The sequence below is a fragment of the Bombina bombina genome, chromosome 1 (genome assembly GCF_027579735.1).
Source record: "Bombina bombina isolate aBomBom1 chromosome 1, aBomBom1.pri, whole genome shotgun sequence".
Taxonomy (NCBI): domain Eukaryota; kingdom Metazoa; phylum Chordata; class Amphibia; order Anura; family Bombinatoridae; genus Bombina; species Bombina bombina.
In genome coordinates, this window is record NC_069499.1 from 1,099,889,387 (window position 1) to 1,099,907,652 (window position 18,266).

The window sequence follows — 18,266 nt, forward strand, 5'->3', positions numbered from 1 at the left end:
AAATATTATTTGTTATTTATTCAGTATAATCTCCATATCCTCAATTGTATTACTTCATAGGTGTCAACTTACTATAAACTTGAATGGAGTTATTAAACTAAATAACCTGGGCTAGTCATACACAAATAACAGACACAAAAGGAGAGAATGAAAAATACACAGAATGCAAAATATATGATATACATGAATTTAACTACATCAATCCACATATAGCTTGATATCCCAATCTGAATTCATGCATCTAGGAACCCTTGTGTTTAATTGAAAAATCCAGTACACTTCTTTTTATCACAGAAGTTTAATTCTGTTGCCTCCCCTTATGTGTCTCTTAACATGTTGTATGCCCTGAAAAAGACAGTGACTTACTGTCTCCATTGTGCATATTCCGAAAATGTAATGCAACAGGGGTATCTGATTTTTTATTCCCTATAGATCTAAGGTGTTCAAGAAATCTCTTTTTGAGGGGCCTTATCGCCTGACCGACATACTTCATATTGCAAAGTTTACATGTAAGTAAATATATTACATAAGGAGTGTTGCAATTAATGTAGTCTTTATTTTTAAAAAAATTCTCGTCATTCGTGGACTTAAAGGTATCCCCCAGAATGTCATGTGTGCAGGATATACATCTACTGCCACACTTAAAAAGCCCTTCTTCGGTGTTAACCAATTATCAGAATTTTTCATGGGTAACAAAGAAGGAGAGAGGATACTTGACAGAGTCCTTGACTTTCTGGTTACAAATTTGCAACCTCTCTCCACTATTTTATCCAAAGTTTCATCCACTCTTAGAATAGGGAGAGATCTTTTAATGCCACAGATTTCACTGTGTTCTTTACTGTAGGCCGTAATAAATACAGGCTTATGATGAAAATTGTCCCTAACTCTAATTTTCTGTGTCATCATATCTTCTCTTTTTATTGAGTCAACCTGTTCTTTGGCCTGATTTAAACATTGCAGGTTATACCCTCTTTCCAAGAAACGCTCTGTGGTTTTCTTGGAATGTGTCTCATAAGCATCTGTTGTGCTGCAATTCCGTTTCGTCCTCATGTATTGGCCTTTTGGAATGGCCTTAATTACATGTTTAGGATGACTGGAATTAGCCTTGAGGGTATTACCTGCACTCTCCTTCCTGTACAATTCTACTTCTATCCTTTGACTTGTTGTATTGGGCTTTAATAGCATGTCAAGGAAGGGCACACACACTCTGCTTTTTTCCATAGTGAAATTCAAGTTTTGTTGATTCTGGGATAGATAATCGAAAAAAATTATCGATTATCAAATCTTCCCCCCGTGAATATATAAACCAGGTCATCAATATATCGACCACAATGTAAAATGTTTTCCCTGAAGGGGTTATCATCACCAAAGACCCAGGACAGCTCCCACCAACCAAGATAAAGGTTGGCATATGTGGGCGATAACCTTTCTCAAACAAGAAAACGTTGTGGGTTAGTAAGAATTCAATAGATTTCAAAATAAATTCCTTGTGATTCTTATCATAATCAGTATACATCTCCAAGTATGATTGTATTGCCAAAATACCCTTGTCATGGGTAATTGAGGTATACAGGGACACCACATCAATGGTGACTATACAACACTCATCTGACCACTTCACCTGTTCTATTTAAACCCAAGACAATGGATTGTAAAAAAAAGTGTCTATCATGGCACAGAGTGGCTCATTTAATGAGCCAATGCCTGCCACAATCGGGCGGCCCGGAGGGGAAGTAATGAAAAATCGGTACAATTGGATGCTCCACCAGCAAATAATCAAAATTGATTTTGGTTATTACACCGATCATTACCGCCCAATCCAGAAGATCATGTAGAATTTTTCTTTACTTAAAAGTTGGATTAATTGGTAATTTCTCATACACCGCTTTATCATGCAATTGCCTATACGCTTCTTTCATGTAGTCGTCCTTGTTAAGGACGACCACATTGCCCCCCTTGTCAGAATTCCGTATCACAATCGTCTGGTTAGTTTTCAATTGTTTTAGAGCAACCCTTTCTTGTTTACTCAAATGATCATATTTGAATGTATCATGTTTGCCCATAACCTTTTTGTGTAAATCAACCAATTCTTTCTCAATGGTACTATGGAATACCTCTACACTATTACTTCTAGTCTGTATGGGATAAAATGTGGATTTACTCTTGAATTTTTTTTAATGGTAATTCTGTGTGTCCTATTTTTTGGGTTTCATCTCCTATTTCCCTCTGTAAATGTGTCAGATCGAACTCTGCACATATATCCACAAAAGAAAAAGTATTTGTATTGATCACAGTAGCATTTGTACTCTCCTCTACCATTTCAGTACTCATTGAAGAATCATTTAGACCTTTAACTGTCCCCGACAAAACAAAAAAATGTTTTTTGAGAGTTAGTGATCTCACAAATTTGTTTATATCTACAATAGTCTGAAATAAGTCAAAATGTGAGGAAGGGGCAAAATTAAGTCCTAATGACAGAATTTTTATCTGAATGGTAGTTTTACTGATGACAAATTGATCACATTATTAGATCCTAATAGATGCTAGAACATATTTTCGACTCTGGGTTCTCCTGTCTCTGGGGATAACGATGTTGTTTCCCCTGCTGTTCCACATATTGCCCTCTGCCTGCTCCTATGTTTACCTACCCGCCGTACCCTGTGTATTTTTCTTTCGTTTTTGCCTGCAGTATACCCTTCGGGTTTTTTGGAACCTGGGAGGTGTTTGTGGCAATTTATTCCCTGACCCCTGTAGGTTGTAATACAAAGGTAGTTGTAATATTTGTTTCTTCTGTGCCGTTTTCAAAATCTGAAGTCATAATCGTACTCTGTGTCAGTTTCATTGAACCTAACTTTTTTTGTGCCCTGTCGACTTGTGTTGCCCCTATATCTCTTTCTCCCTCCTGTATGTGCCCATCTATATACATTGACTTTCTCATAATCTTCTTTGTCCCTAGATTTTTTTAAAATACCATAGATTCTCTCTAAATTCCTCCATCACCTTTCTGATTTTGTCTTCATAGCCCTTAAATTCAGGTTTACCAGATAAAGGACGTATAAAGTCCTGTATTTTCTTTATATCTGTAATCAAATTGGCCCTTTGTTGTTTCTTATACTCTATTAGAAAATCCATGAGGGCAAGGAAACATTGGGTTAATAACTCATTCCATTTCTTAATGAATTCTATGTCAGTAACCTCAAATGAGGGGAACTTTTTGATTCGCAAGCCCCTTGGTATACAGTGAAACTTTTTGTATATATTAAATGTGTTAACATCGTACTGTGTTGGACAAGCAGTGTACTGACAGCAGCAGAAAAAAAGGGTGCTTGGAATACAATGAATTCTTAAAACTCTTAGCAGCTGCTTGTATATTGTCCCTTTTACCTGTTATACCAATATTTATTTATACACACACATATATATATATATATATATATATATACATATATACACACACACACACACACACACACATATACCACACATACATACTAACAGTGATGTGGTGACACTACATTGGCCCAGCCAGACTGGAAATGATGAGCACGGACGGTGTAAATAGGGGTGGATATTGTGTCAGCTTGTGAACGCTTGAGACACAGTTTGGATTACCCATTGTAAGATTAAATTTACATATAAAGACTGTTTACCTTCAGTGCAAGGTTGTTGGATTCTGTGGCACCACTAGTGAAGATGATCTCCCTGGGATCTGCCCCTACCAGTGAAGCGACTTGCTGTATTTAGAAGAAGAGAAAAAAAAAAAAAAAGAACAGAGAACACCTTTTTTAAAGAATACATTTACCCATCAATGAAGATACTCTATAACATAGGGAAAAAGGAAGATAATATTGTATCTTATTATTAGTTTCATGCTTATTTATAATTTTTAGGAACTGACTCCACTAGCATCAGAGTCCTTGCTATTTATATTAACCCTTTCTCTGCTAAGCCACATCATACACCTGTGCTGAAGCAGTTTTTAAACTTTTTAACTCACTCAGTTAAAAAAAATCTTTCTGCAAGTTACAAACACACTGAATGTGAATTTTTGTTTGTTTATTTATTTTCAAAAGCATATAAGATAAACAGAATAGGGGTCATTGTTTGCTAAATAGTTTCAATTGTAGCATTTGTTCACCCTCACAAAATTTAAATGGGAATTATAGTGCAAGAATTGCATGCTCTAATTCGTTAGTCTATGTAAAAGGGACAGTCTACTCCAGAATTGTTATTGTTTAAAAAGATAGATAATCCCTTTATTACCCATTCCCCAGTTTTGCATAACCAACACTGTTATATTAATACACTTTTTACCTCTCTGATTACCTTGTTTCTAAGCCTCTACAGAATTCCCCCTTATATCAGTGCTTTTGACAGACATGCATTTTAGCCAATCAGGGCTGACTCTTAAATAACTCCACGGGAGTGTGCACAATATTATCTATATGAGTGACACACACAAAATAACAGTGTCTAAATGTGAAAAACTGTAAATGTGCACTGGGATAAGAGGTGGTTCTTAACAGTTTAGAAATCAGTTTGAGCCTACCTAGGTTTAGCTTTCCACAAAGAATACCAAGAAAGCAAATCAAATTTGATGATAAAAGTAAATTGGAAAGTTATTTAAAATTGTATGCCCTACCTGAATCATCAAGTTTAATTTTGACTACTGTCCCTATAAACTCCCACAAAGCGATCAGCAGTTCACTGCCTCTCCCAAGTAGTACTTTAACAATGTCTTTGTAAATTTCCTCAAGTTCATTTTTTTCAAGAATAAAAAAAAGTGATAATTGTGCTAAGTACCCAGTAACACGAGTGTTGTCCATTCTCATTGACAAACTAATGTAAAAGTAAAAAAAAGTAAAAAAAAAAAAAAAAAAAAAAAAAAAAGTAAATATGCTAAATTCTTAACAGTAAGGGAGTGTTATCCCATCTCATTGCTAACCTAGTAGGGGAGGATAGTTGTGCTAAGTACTCAGTAATAAGTGAAAGTGTTGTCCATTCTTATTGACAAACTAATGTAAGAGAGAACCCTCCCTTTTCTCCGGTGCTCATCAAATTACATAAAATACATAAAGCTAAATAAAAAAAATATTTTAATAACTAAAGCAGTGATTTTTCAGTCCTAACTATTATTACAAATTCTAGGGCCATCTGGAAGATGAACTTTAAGTTTTGCTGGGCAAATTACAAAAGCCTACACACCTTTGTTATTGAGATTGTTACATAAAGGGATAAATTCCTGTGTTGCTCTATATGGCCTAGATTTGGAGTTTGGCGTTAGCCGTGAAAACCAGCGTTAGAGGCTCCTAGCGCTGGTTTTGGCCGCCCGCTGGTATTTGGAGTCAGTGATTAAAGGGTCTAACGCTCACTTTTCAGCCGTGACTTTTCCATACCGCAGATCCCCTTACGTCAATTGCGTATCCTATCTTTTCAATGGGATCTTTCTAACGCCGGTATTTAGAGTCGTTTCTGAAGTGAGCGTTAGAGCTCTAACGACAAAACTCCAGCCGCAGGAAAATAGCAGTAGTTAAGAGCTTTCTGGGCTAACGCCGGTTCATAAAGCTCTTAACTACTGTACCCTAAAGTACACTAACACCCATAAACTACCTATGTACCCCTAAACCGAGCTCCCCCCACATCGCCGCCACTCGATTAAAATTTTTTAACCCCTAATCTGCCGACCGCCACCTACGTTATACTTATGTACCCCTAATCTGCTGCCCCTAACCCCGCCGACCCCTGTATTACATTTATTAACCCCTAACCTGCCCCCCACAACGTCGCCGCCAGCTACTTAAAATAATTAACCCTAATCTTCCGACCGCAAAGCGCCGCCACCTACGTTATCCCTATGTACCCCTAATCTGCTGCCCCTAACACCGCCGACCCCTATATTATATTTATTAACCCCTAATCTGCCCCCCTCAACGTCGCCGACACCTGCCTACACTTATTAACCCCTAATCTGCCGAGCGGACCTGAGCGCTACTATAATAAATGTATTAACCCCTAATCCGCCTCACTAACCCTATAATAAATAGTATTAACCCCTAATCTGCCCTCCCTAACATTGTCGACACCTAACTTCAATTATTAACCCCTAATCTGCCGACTGGAGCTCACCGCTACTATAATAAATGGATTAACCCCTAAAGCTAAGTCTAACCCTAACTCTAACACCCCCCTAAGTTAAATATAATTAACTCTTATTAAATAAATTATTCCTATTTAAAGCTAAATACTTACCTGTAAAATAAATCCTAATATAGCTACAATATAAATTATATTTATATTATAGCTATTTTAGGATTAATATTTATTTTACAGGCAACTTTGTATTTATTTTAACCAGGTACAATAGCTATTTAATAGTTACCTAGTTAAAATAATAACAAATTTACCTGTAAAATAAATCCTAACCTAAGATATAATTAAACCTAACACTACCCTATCAATAAATTAATTAAATAAACTACCTACAATTACCTACAATTAACCTAACACTATCAATAAATTAATTAAACACAATTGCTACAAATAAATACAATTAAATAAACTAGCTAAAGTACAAAAAATAAAAAAGAACTAAGTTACAAAAAATAAAAAAATATTTACAAACATAAGAAAAATATTACAACAATTTTAAACTAATTACACCTACTCTAAGCCCCCTAATAAAATAACAAAGCCCCCCAAAATAAAAAATTCCCTACCCTATTCTAAATTAAAAAAGGTAAAAGCTCTTTTACCTTACCAGCCCTGAACAGGGCCCTTTGCGGGGCATGCCCCAAGAATTTCAGCTCTTTTGCCTGTAAAAAAAAAACATACAATACCCCCCCCCCCCCCAACATTACAACCCACCACCCACATACCCCTAATCTAACCCAAACCCCCCTTAAATAAACCTAACACTAAGCCCCTGAAGATCTTCCTACCTTGTCTTCACCATCCAGGTTCACCGATCCGTCCTGAAGAGCTCCTCCGATGTCCTGATCCAAGCCCAAGCGGGGGGCTGAAGAGGTCCATGATCCGGTCAAAGTCTTCATCCAAGCGGGGCAGAAGAGGATCTTCCATCCGATTGAAGTCTTCATCCAAGCAGCATCCATCCGGAGCGAAGCGGCAGGATCCTGAAGACCTCCAGCGCGGAACATCCATCCGGCCCGACGACTGAACGACGAATGACTGTTCCTTTAAGGGACGTCATCCAAGATGGCGTCCCTCGAATTCCGATTGGCTGATAGGATTCTATCAGCCAATCGGAATTAAGGTAGGAATTTTCTGATTGGCTGATGGAATCAGCCAATCAGAATCAAGTTCAATCCGATTGGCTGATCCGATCAGCCAATCAGATTGAGCTCGCATTCTATTGGCTGATCGGAACAAGGTAGGAAGATCTTCAGGGGCTTAGTGTTAGGTTTATTTAAGGGGGGTTTGGGTTAGATTAGGGGTATGTGGGTGGTGGGTTGTAATGTTGGGGGGGGGTATTGTATGGTTTTTTTTTACAGGCAAAAGAGCTGAAATTCTTGGGGCATGCCCCGCAAAGGGCCCTGTTCAGGGCTGGTAAGGTAAAAGAGCTTTTACCTTTTTTAATTTAGAATAGGGTAGGGAATTTTTTATTTTGGGGGGCTTTGTTATTTTATTAGGGGGCTTAGAGTAGGTGAAATTAGTTTAAAATTGTTGTAATATTTTTCTTATGTTTGTAAATATTTTTTTATTTTTTGTACTTTAGCTAGTTTATGTAATTGTATTTATTTGTAGCAATTGTGTTTAATTAATTTATTGATAGTGTAGTGTTAGGTTAATTGTAGGTAGTTTATTTAATTAATTTATTGATAGGGTAGTGTTAGGTTTAATTATATCTTAGGTTAGGATTTATTTTACAGGTAAATTTGTTATTATTTTAACTAGGTAACTATTAAATAGTTCTTAACTATTTAATAGCTATTGTACCTGGTTAAAATAATTACCAAGTTGCCTGTAAAATAAATATAAATCCTAAAATAGCTATAATATAATTATAATTTATATTGTAGCTATATTAGGATGTATTTTACAGGTAAGTATTTAGCTTTAAATAGGAATAATTTATTTATTAAGAGTTAATTTATTTCGTTAGATTTAAATTATATTTAACTTAGGGGGGTGTTAGTGTTAGGGTTAGACTTAGCTTTAGGGGTTAATCCATTTATTATAGTAGCGGTGAGCTCCGGTCGTCAGATTAGGGGTTAATAATTGAAGTTAGGTGTCAGCAATGTTAGGGAGGGCAGATTAGGGGTTAATACTATTTATGATAGGGTTAGTGAGGCGGATTAGGGGTTAATAACTTTATTATAGTAGCGCTCAGGTCCGCTCGGCAGATTAGGGGTTAATAAGTGTAGGCAGGTGTCGGCGAGTTGTGGGGGGCAGATTAGGGGTTAATAAATATAATATAGGGGTCGGCGATGTTAGGGCAGCAGATTAGGGGTACATAGGGATAACGTAGGTTGCGGCGGTTTACGGAGCGGCAGATTAGGGGTTAAAAATAATATGCAGGGGTCAGCGATAGCGGGGGCGGCAGATTAGGGGTTAATAAGTGTAAGGTTAGGGGTGTTTAGACTCGGGGTACATGTTAGAGTGTTAGGTGCAGACGTAGGAAGTGTTTCCCCATAGGAAACAATGGGGCTGCGTTAGGAGCTGAACGCTGCTTTTTTGCAGGTGTTAGGTTTTTTTTCAGCTCAAACAGCCCCATTGTTTCCTATGGGGATATCGTGCACGAGCACGTTTTTGAGGCTGGCCGCGTCCGTAAGCAACTCTGGTATCGAGAGTTGCATTTGCGGTAAAAATGCTCTACGCTCCTTTTTTGGAGCCTAACGCAGCATTTGTTTGAACTCTCGATACCAGAGTTAAATTTATGGTGCGGCCAGAAAAAAGCCCGCGGAGCGTTAACAGCCCTTCTACCGCCGAACTCCAAATCTAGGCCTAAGTTTGTAGGAGAAATCTCGAGAGAGAGAAATATGGTTGTCCAATAGACTACTTCTGATACTTTACGATATGCATTTAAGAATAATTGCTTTGTTTGGATATATAGAAAACTAAATCTTAATTGGTCTGGGCAAGTCTGTTTTTCCTGAAAAGGATTTCTGTTAGCCTATCCTGTGCACTCTATTAGAAAAGGCCGAGATCTTTTTTAATACCGAACAAATCTGGGAGGTGAGATTGAATAGAAGTTCTTATTACTCAGGGTGTAAGTGATTCTGTCAAAACTAACAACCAAAGGTTGTTCCTTCAACTCCTATTTTCTAAATCTTCTCATTTTTGAGAGAGAAAATAATTTTATTAGTTCCTCTACTTTATTTTACAGATAAGCATGTCTATTTTCAAGGTCAGAGATTTTATGTTCCGCTTCAGAGAGCCTACCGTTAAAGTCACAATTAAACTTGCATGATTCCGATAGAGCATGTCATTTTAAGACCATTTTAAATTCACTTCTATTTTCAAATGTGCTTTGTTCTCTTGGTATCCCTTGTTGAAAAAGAATACACATATCCTACACTAGTGGGAGCTGCTGCTAATTGGTGCCTGCACACATTTGTCTTTTGTGATTGGCTGACTAGATGTATTCATCTAGCTGCCAATAGTGCTATGTTGTTCCTTCAGCAAAGGATAACAAGAGAATGAAGCAAATTTGATAATGGAAGAAAATTGGAAAGTTGTTTAACATTGTATGTTCTATCCAAATCATGAAAGAACATGCCGGTTTAACCTTAAGAATCTCTTTAAAAAAAAAAGATAAACTTTATAGCACTATTAAATGGAATTCCTAAAAACTGAGCTCTCTTTTTAATTTCCTCTAATTACTTAATAAAGTGGCATAGGACAGTTTGCACATGGCAAGCTCTGCACCAATTCTGACCCCAGAGCCAGGCAACTTCAAATGATCAACTCAATGTACATGCTTTACCTTTATTTTCTAATTGTAGTAGGAAATAAACGAGCAAAAGATAGAAGAGTAGCACTGCACTATTTTCTAGTGAAAAATCACACTGAACCTGAACATCATACAATTACTTTGGACGACGATGTCATTCATGCATTGCTTACTTCTCTGGCTTTTTCTACTGCCTTCTCTGTCTCCCATCCGTATGCATGAGTCCTTGAGTGAGGGTTTCCATAGAAGTTAACCATATACGGCAACATGCAATCCAGGACTCTGGGATCCTAAATGAAAGGAAAATGAACAATAAATTGATGGTATATAATGTATTTGACTACTTACTGCAGATGAACAGTGATCGTCATAACAAATAATACTAACTTGGACTACTCAGTAGTAACCTCACTTATCCCCTCCGCACTAAACTGTTAATTTAAGAACAATATATTAAAATGTTCTTTGCAGCTATGTTGTTGTGTTTCAATAATAATGAGGATCTTTAGATTAGAATAATTGTGCCCATTAGTGGTTGTATGGGGGATGCACCAATAATTATTTTAACAACTCTTTAAGAGACATTAAGCACTTCTTGCTTTGGTGTAAAATAGAGCATGTCCCATACTTCTTCAGAATGTTGCAAATTACATCTAGTTTAGGCAGTTTGTAGCATTTTGAAGAAAATGTAGGTTACAAAACGTTGTTCTTGGTCTTTGTAGTAAGCATGGGACACAATTTTTACAATAGCAAGAGGTGTTTAATGTCCTGTATCTGACATGCCGGGCAGCATGTTGCACTGTACTACTTATAGCAACTAATTTAGACTATAAGGCCGATTTATTAAGATGCGGGCGGACATGATCCGCTATCGCGAATCGTGTCCGCCCGACATCTCTAAATGTCGACAGCATACGCTGTGGGCATTTAACATTGCACAAGCATTTTTACTGAAATGCTTGTGCAATACCGCCGCCTGCAGATTCGCGGCAAGTCAGCCGCTAGCAGGTGTCATCAATCATCCCGATCGTATCTGATCGGGATGATTGCTGTCCGCCGTCTCAGAGGTGGCGGATAAGTTAAGGAGCAGCAGTCTTTGGACTGCTGCTTCTTAACTTATGTTTCTGGAGAGCCTTACGGCTTGCACGGAAACTGCTGCATTTGCAGCATGTTTAATTGGCCCCATGTGACTAGAACCAATAGCAGCGACTTGGTTCCACAGGCTAACAGAGGGTGCTTTTAGGTTCTCTTTAGGCAACCTCAAATGGCTGTGACACACTGCAAGCAGAGCGGCGCGCAGCGTGTAGATGCGGCTGTGCGCGCTCAGTGTATCCTGCCTTTTCATCTCGGAGCACTCTTCTGCGTCAGGTCGCGTAGCTGAGCGCTCAAAGATGAAATATCTGAACTTCAGAAGCGACACGAAGCAGCTGCTTCGCCTCGCGCTGCATCGCTTGCAGTGTGTCACAGCCTTTATGGTGCCATAGAGCATAGAAGAGGTATGTAGCCATAAATGTACAGAAACTTGAAAAGTAGAAACTAAACTAATATTTAATGCCAAAATTACGTTAAAGGGACATGTTGGTACAATACTAAATGCTTTAATTCTTTAAATAATTGTATTATTATAGTAATATGCCCATGAAAAGGAGGGGGTGTAAACACATAATTAAGCTCATGAAGCAACAGCGCTGTCAAGATGGTCCCGGACAAGACACGGCTGGTAAACTAAAGCATTTTATTAATCCACTAGCATCTATCATCTTTTTTTTGGTTGTGATAGTTTAAAGCAGGTTAAATATAAACTATTATATAAAGATAACAAGTTGTTAAATAAATTATGCCGATTATGCTCACTGATATAGATAGATATATATATATATATATATATATATATAAATATATACTTCAATTTGCTAAATATACTTACACTGTTCAAAATAAGATGTGTGACTAAGATCCCATTTTTATTTAAAAGCATAGTTTTCTGATAATATTCTTTGCTATTCAAATATATGTCGATATTATTGTGTGAGATATTTATCCACAATCTTATTTTGAACAGTGTAAGTATATTTAGCAAATTGAAGTATATATTTAAATATGCCATAATCATGTGTACTCTAGTGGTTGAATGTGCACCTACACTTTTTTGTTTTTTTATCAACTAACCATTGTTTGGTCACCCAGGTAGCACTTCCACAATGTGTGTGCTAGGTTGCAAATAGTCTTTTTGTGGTGTGCTTAACCAAAAAAAACCCTTTGTAGAATTATATATATATATATATATATATATATATATATATATATATATATATATATATATATATATATATATACATACATACATACACACACATATACACAACACATAGAGACACCCAGCACTCACCAGCTAGCTCACAGCTAAGATAAAATCACAACTGGAAAGGTTAGTTACCGCATCTGGCCAGATGGGAAAAGCTCAGGCACCGCGTCAAGGTCCTTTCCACTGCCTGAGTCCCTAACACAGCCACACCATGCGAGCTTACAAAGCCAAACAAACTGAGAACAAAGAAGGGGTGCACAGGTGGATGTAATCACCCAGAGAAATACAAAACACGGAAGGGAACTGCACTCCAAGACCGGACCAGGTACACATCCAGTGACTCAGGCAGTGGAAAGGGCCTTGACGTGGTGCCTGAGCTTTTCCCATTTGGCCAGATGCGGACTGGGGTTAACTGCCTGTGGCTCTGGTGACATCACAGCTTTTTTGGAGTTCTATTTAGCACCCAGGGCTGGGATGTTGCCGAGTCACTGGATGTGTACCTGGTCCGGTCTTGGAGTGCAGTTCCCTTCCATGTTTTGTATTTCTCTGGGTGATTACATCCACCTGTGCACCCCTTCTTTGTTCTCAGTTTGTTTGGCTTTGTAAGCTCGCATGGTGTGGCTGTGTTAGGGACTCAGGCACTGGAAAGGACCTTGACGTGGTGCCTGAGTTTTTCCCATTTGGCCAGATGCGGTAACTAACCTTTCCAGTTGTGATTTTATCTTAGCTGTGAGCTAGCTGGTGAGTGCTGGGTGTCTATGTGTTGTATTACTTTTTGTTTGTAATCCCCTTTGTTTCTTGCACCCATTCCGGACTGGGGTTAACTGCCTGTGGCTCTGGTGACATCACAGGCCTACTACAGCCGTCAACATTCATATATCTTGGCAGTATATTCTAATATTCAGAAAACTAGATTGGTTACATTCTATTTGAATTATATACACTTAATGCATTTATAGGCAATACATTAGTTGTGTACAAATTGAGACCAGCTTACATATTTAGATAAGAAGATTTTTAATGATGCTAACCATTGGTGTTGTCGCCTGAATATCCATATACAAAGGTCTAAGATCTGAATCTTCTGGCAGCTTCTGAATAACGCTCCCTGCAGATATGAAATAAATAGGTTTTAAAAATAAAAAAGTGGAAGGACAGCGGTTTATACATAGTCTAAAGGTTTTACAACAAAAGTTTAAAATTGGAAGTAAGCAAACGCAGAACCTCAAAGGGACTGCATTTCAGAATATTCCTGTATAATCCCCTGAGCATCCATGAGGCTTTTACTGTCAAAATATCTAAAAAGATATAAAACCAAGAAGTTTATATCATTTAAAATAAAAAAAAATATTTCTATTATAAAATTAGCTTCCTTCCCATGGTACTCTTTGTTCTTGCAAATAGTTAACAAACTTGCAAAACTGCTACCAAATTCTTGCCAAAAATGCAGACAGGTGCACACTCCTGCTCTTACATCACTGCTTTTCAACAAAAGATACCAAGAAAATAAATACAATTTGATAATAGATAAAGTTTCCTGTATGTAAAATGATTTAGTATGATAAGATGTAAGGTAATATTATGGCAGAAAACCCTTTGTTAAAGTCTACATGTAAAGGGACAGTCTACTTGAAAATTTGTATTGTTTAAAAAAGGTAGTTAATCCCTTTATTACCAATTCCCCAGTTTTGCATAACCAACACTATGATATTAAAGGGCCACTGTAAGCAAAAATTAACTATGCATAAATGTATGAATCAATCCTAAACAAGCACCTTTACAATACGGTATACTCTCCTAATGAGATTGCTACCGTTTTGACAATATCTTCTATCAATATTTTATATCTTTCCAAACCCACTCCATGGGTATCATTATCTCCTGTCCAATCTGGGCTGACAGCCCAGGTTGGAATATGGCGCTTCTAATCCAATATGCGCAAAGTCACCTAACATGTCATTCCCTGATAGACTGTATGGAAGCTGATAGACACGCTTGATCGACTCGTTCAATATGTGCATGCGCGATTTAGTTTATTTTTATGCGCATGCGAAATAGGACTGAATATTTAGTTAATGATATGCAAAAAGTAGTCATTTTAAAAGTTAGTGCTTTCTAACATGTAGTGCCGATATTTGACGGCTGGATTTAATGATGTCATCGGGCCAAAAATAAAAATGATTTTTATAACATTATGCATGATAGTTTTCAGAACATAATAGGTCAGCAAGTTTTACTTGATATTAGAGCTGCAACAACTAATCGTCATAATCGATAATAAATCGATTATTGAAATAGTTGTCAACGAATCTCATAATCGATTAGTTGGTTTGCAATTAGTTGGTCTGTGCACAACACCAGCTGCTTCACTCCAATGAGCTCCTGCACATGGTATTGTGTTTTTTTGGTTGTGCCCTTAGCCTAAAGGACATCTACTTTTCACTTTTTCAGGACAGTATACGTTTGCAACTACCCCTGGCTTATGTGCAACCCAGATATAAAAGTCATCATTTGGATTGTTTATATTAAATCAGGTGATTTGGAACTATGCTTTTCATGATATAGTGCTGAGCTTGTTATTTACACCTAGCCATAGATTGATGGGAGTTATTTAAATTGATGTCACTATTATCTGTTTGCACAATTATAAGCAGATCGCTTGCTATTGCTGATTATATGTACACTATAGATAAATGTGTAAGGCTTTGTCCTGTTATTGATATACAGTCCTTAGCGCGTTTGATTTGTTTTTTATTGTTTTTTTTATATTTTTAATATATTGTGATAATATGTACCAGATTCAACCTATATGTATATATCTGTTATTTTTAGAGCGGACTAGATATTTCCCCCTAACATTATAGCTGGTTATTTACCATTGCATATAGATATTCAAGATATTTTTTATGTAAGAATGAAGTCAAGGGTTACTTTATTGAGAGGCCCCTTGCCAAGGTGAAAACCCCTTTGCATTGGTGAAGAGCTAACAAAGATAAATATCCCACTTTGGTGAAATTGGCAAAACCCTACTTATACACCTCAACCACCTCAACACCATCTTAGTGCCTTTTCTCTGCTGCAGGAAATATAGCTGCAAACAGAGAACCAGCCTTAGCCAGAAGCATGTGGACATGTTGAGATTTTTGCATTTCAATGCAAAGTTTCTGAAAGAGTGAATAACAGAATGTTATTAACAGTGATAGTCTCTTTCTAGCTCTACCTCTTTTTCAAACAGGTTTTGTTTTGTTTAATTATAAAACTGTTCTCTGCTGCTTAAAAATTGGACAAACAGTTGTGTTAATGTAAAGTTTTAGTCTGAAGTTTATACTTGTAACACTCAGTATGTGGATTTTATTTAAAATATAGGAAACAATTATTGATTCTTTTTTTATCCGATTAATCGAAAAAATAATCGGCCGATTAATCGATTATGAAAATAATAGTTAGTTGCAGCCCTACTTGATATTTATTATATGTAATATGCGGTTTATTTGTGTTTAAAAACATAGAAGTTAGTAATCCTTTAATACACGTATTACCTCTGTGATTACCTTGTATCTAAGCCTCTACAGCAGTGCTTTCCAAACTGTGTGTCGGGACACACTAGTGTGTCGGCAGCAGTGTGTAGGTGTGTCCCTGCTTCAGCACAAATTTTTTTTTTTTTGTTTTTTTTTTTGTTTTCTGACTTTCCGCCTGCCTGCTACGCATATCACATGGTTGACTCGTGATTGATACCTAGGGGGACACAGATCATCTTAACCTATTGGCGCAGCTCAGTGGGAACTGAAACTATTCACATTGGCGGCACATTGGCTCCTGACTGCACATGTAGTCTCCTTAATTTGCTTGTGACTGCATGTGTAGTCAGGGAGTGGGAGAGCAGTGTGTTTACAGCGCGGCAGTAGTCAATCGGACTCACCGAGCTCTGAGGGCGGCAGCTTAAATGCTGAGCTGAAGTCAGTGGGGTTTTTTTGCAGCTAGCTCCCAGTAGTGCATTGCTGCTCCTGCTCTTGATATATGGATAGGAAGTGGAAGCTTAAGAAATGCTTGATGATGAAATGAGAGTGTGTTCATCCCATCAACCTCATACATCCCATTAAAATATCAAGTAGCTATTGGTGTTATTAAACTTTTTTTTAATTCTTGCACATACATACTGCTACTTGTAAATACATTTCATTATTATATAATTCATGTATGTGTCCGTATCTCTTAAAACAAGTTAGTAATTCAGTTGTACTAGCAAAAAGGAGGTTAAACTGTGTCGCAAAATGATGTAGGTCTAAAAAGTGTGTCACCAACATAAAAAGTTTGGAAAGCTCTGCTCTACAGACTGCCCCCTTAACTCAGTACTTTTGACAGACATGCATTTTAGCCAATCAGTGCTGACTGCTAAATAACTCCACTGGAGAGAGCACAATGTTATCTATATGACACACATGAACTAGTTCAAACAGCGATCAAAAAATGATCAATTGAGGAGCACCAATTGGTGCTCCTCAATTGATCATTTTTTGATCGCTGTTTGAACTGTATATTACTGAGGTCCCAGAGAGAGCACAGACACGAAGAGATTCAAGAGACAGATACTGTGGGAAAAACAGAGGTGATATCCTGGATAGCACTGTACTGTAACGATCAAAGGTTTCGAATCCCAAACGGAGAACGAGCGAAGCCGTCAAAGAGGTGACCGAGGAGGGAGCAGGACTGTGAGAGGCCTTTTACTCCTGTGGACCGGCACGGATTGAAGAGACGGATCGCAAGACTACAAATCATCATATGCCAGAGCACAAGCTGTTACTTGGAGCCAGTATTGGAGTGATCGAGGAGGGAGCGGGACCGAGTGAAGGTCTGTTTGTTGTTATATTTGTTTGCACGCTCCCGTGGACCGACACATATCGATACATTGGCATGGAATCTAAGCACAGCAAGATCGGGTAAGATGAAAACTTAAGTATATTCCGTTAAAGTGATGAACTACGATCAGAATCCAGTCCTCGGACAGAAATTGCACGCGCTTGCAATTTCTGTCCGAGGACTGGATTCTGATTTCATGATCATTTGAAGAAGAAGGCAGCTACGTAACAGTGGGGGGAGTCCGGCTGCCATATTTACCCGGTATTAGACAAGTTAGCGAAAGTGATTACTACAGAAGCAAGGCGGCATGGCAAAAGGGCTATAGTGCAGGCGCATCTTCGGTTCTTATATTTCTATCTCAAATAATGTTAACGGAAGTGTTGACTGTCCCTTTAATGATAAAGGTCAATTGGAAAGTTGTTTAAAATTGCATGCCCTATCTGAATCAAGAAATTTCCATTTTAACTACACTGTTACTTTAAAGGGACAGTCAAGTCCAAAAAAACTTTCATGATTTTAATAGAGAATGTAATTATAAACAACTTTCCAATTTACTTTAATCACCAATTTTGCTTTGTTATCTTGGTATTCTTAGTTGAAAGCTAAAACTAGGAGGTTCATATGCTAATTTCTTAGACCTTGAAGACTGCCTCTAATCTGAATGCATTTTGACCACTAGAGGGCATTAGTTCATGAGTTCCATATAGATAACATTGAGCTCATGCACGTGAAGTTACCCAGGAGTGAGCACTGATTGGCTAAAATGGATGTCTGTCAAAAGAACTGAAATAAGGGGGCAGTTTGCAGAGGCATAGATACAAGGTAATCACAGAGGTAAAAAGTGTATTTCTATCACAGTGTTGGTTATGCAAAACTGGGGAATGAGTAATAAAAGGATTATCTTTCTTTTTAAACAACAAAAATTCTGGTGTTGACTGTCCCTTTAACGTATTCAAAATACCAGGATATACGATAGTCTGTCCATCTGGGCTTTGTTGATGGTATTCACACACCACTACTTACATAACATGACATCATCACTGGCAGGTATAAACAGTTTCACTGATCATACACAATTAATGATGATGAAATTATTTACTGAAACTTCTGTGACGGTCATCAAGATAAATTTGGATTTGAAACACACAGCAGTGCACGAAAACGCAGTTTATGATACATTTTGCCTTTTCAAAA

The 18,266-nt window shown here is 37.5% G+C and overlaps 1 protein-coding gene across 1 annotated transcript in view; it reads right to left on the minus strand.

The window, feature by feature from the left end:
- The window catches only part of NFS1 (NFS1 cysteine desulfurase), a 177,052-nt gene that overhangs the window by 158,382 nt on the left and 404 nt on the right, over positions 1 to 18,266 (minus strand). Inside the window, exons 2-4 of the mRNA XM_053695861.1 lie at positions 13,247 to 13,323; positions 10,084 to 10,200; positions 3,651 to 3,734 (exon numbers count right to left, since the gene is read on the minus strand). Of these exons, the coding sequence (XP_053551836.1) occupies positions 3,651 to 3,734; positions 10,084 to 10,200; positions 13,247 to 13,323 (278 nt within the window). The remainder of the gene's footprint in view (positions 1 to 3,650; positions 3,735 to 10,083; positions 10,201 to 13,246; positions 13,324 to 18,266) is intronic.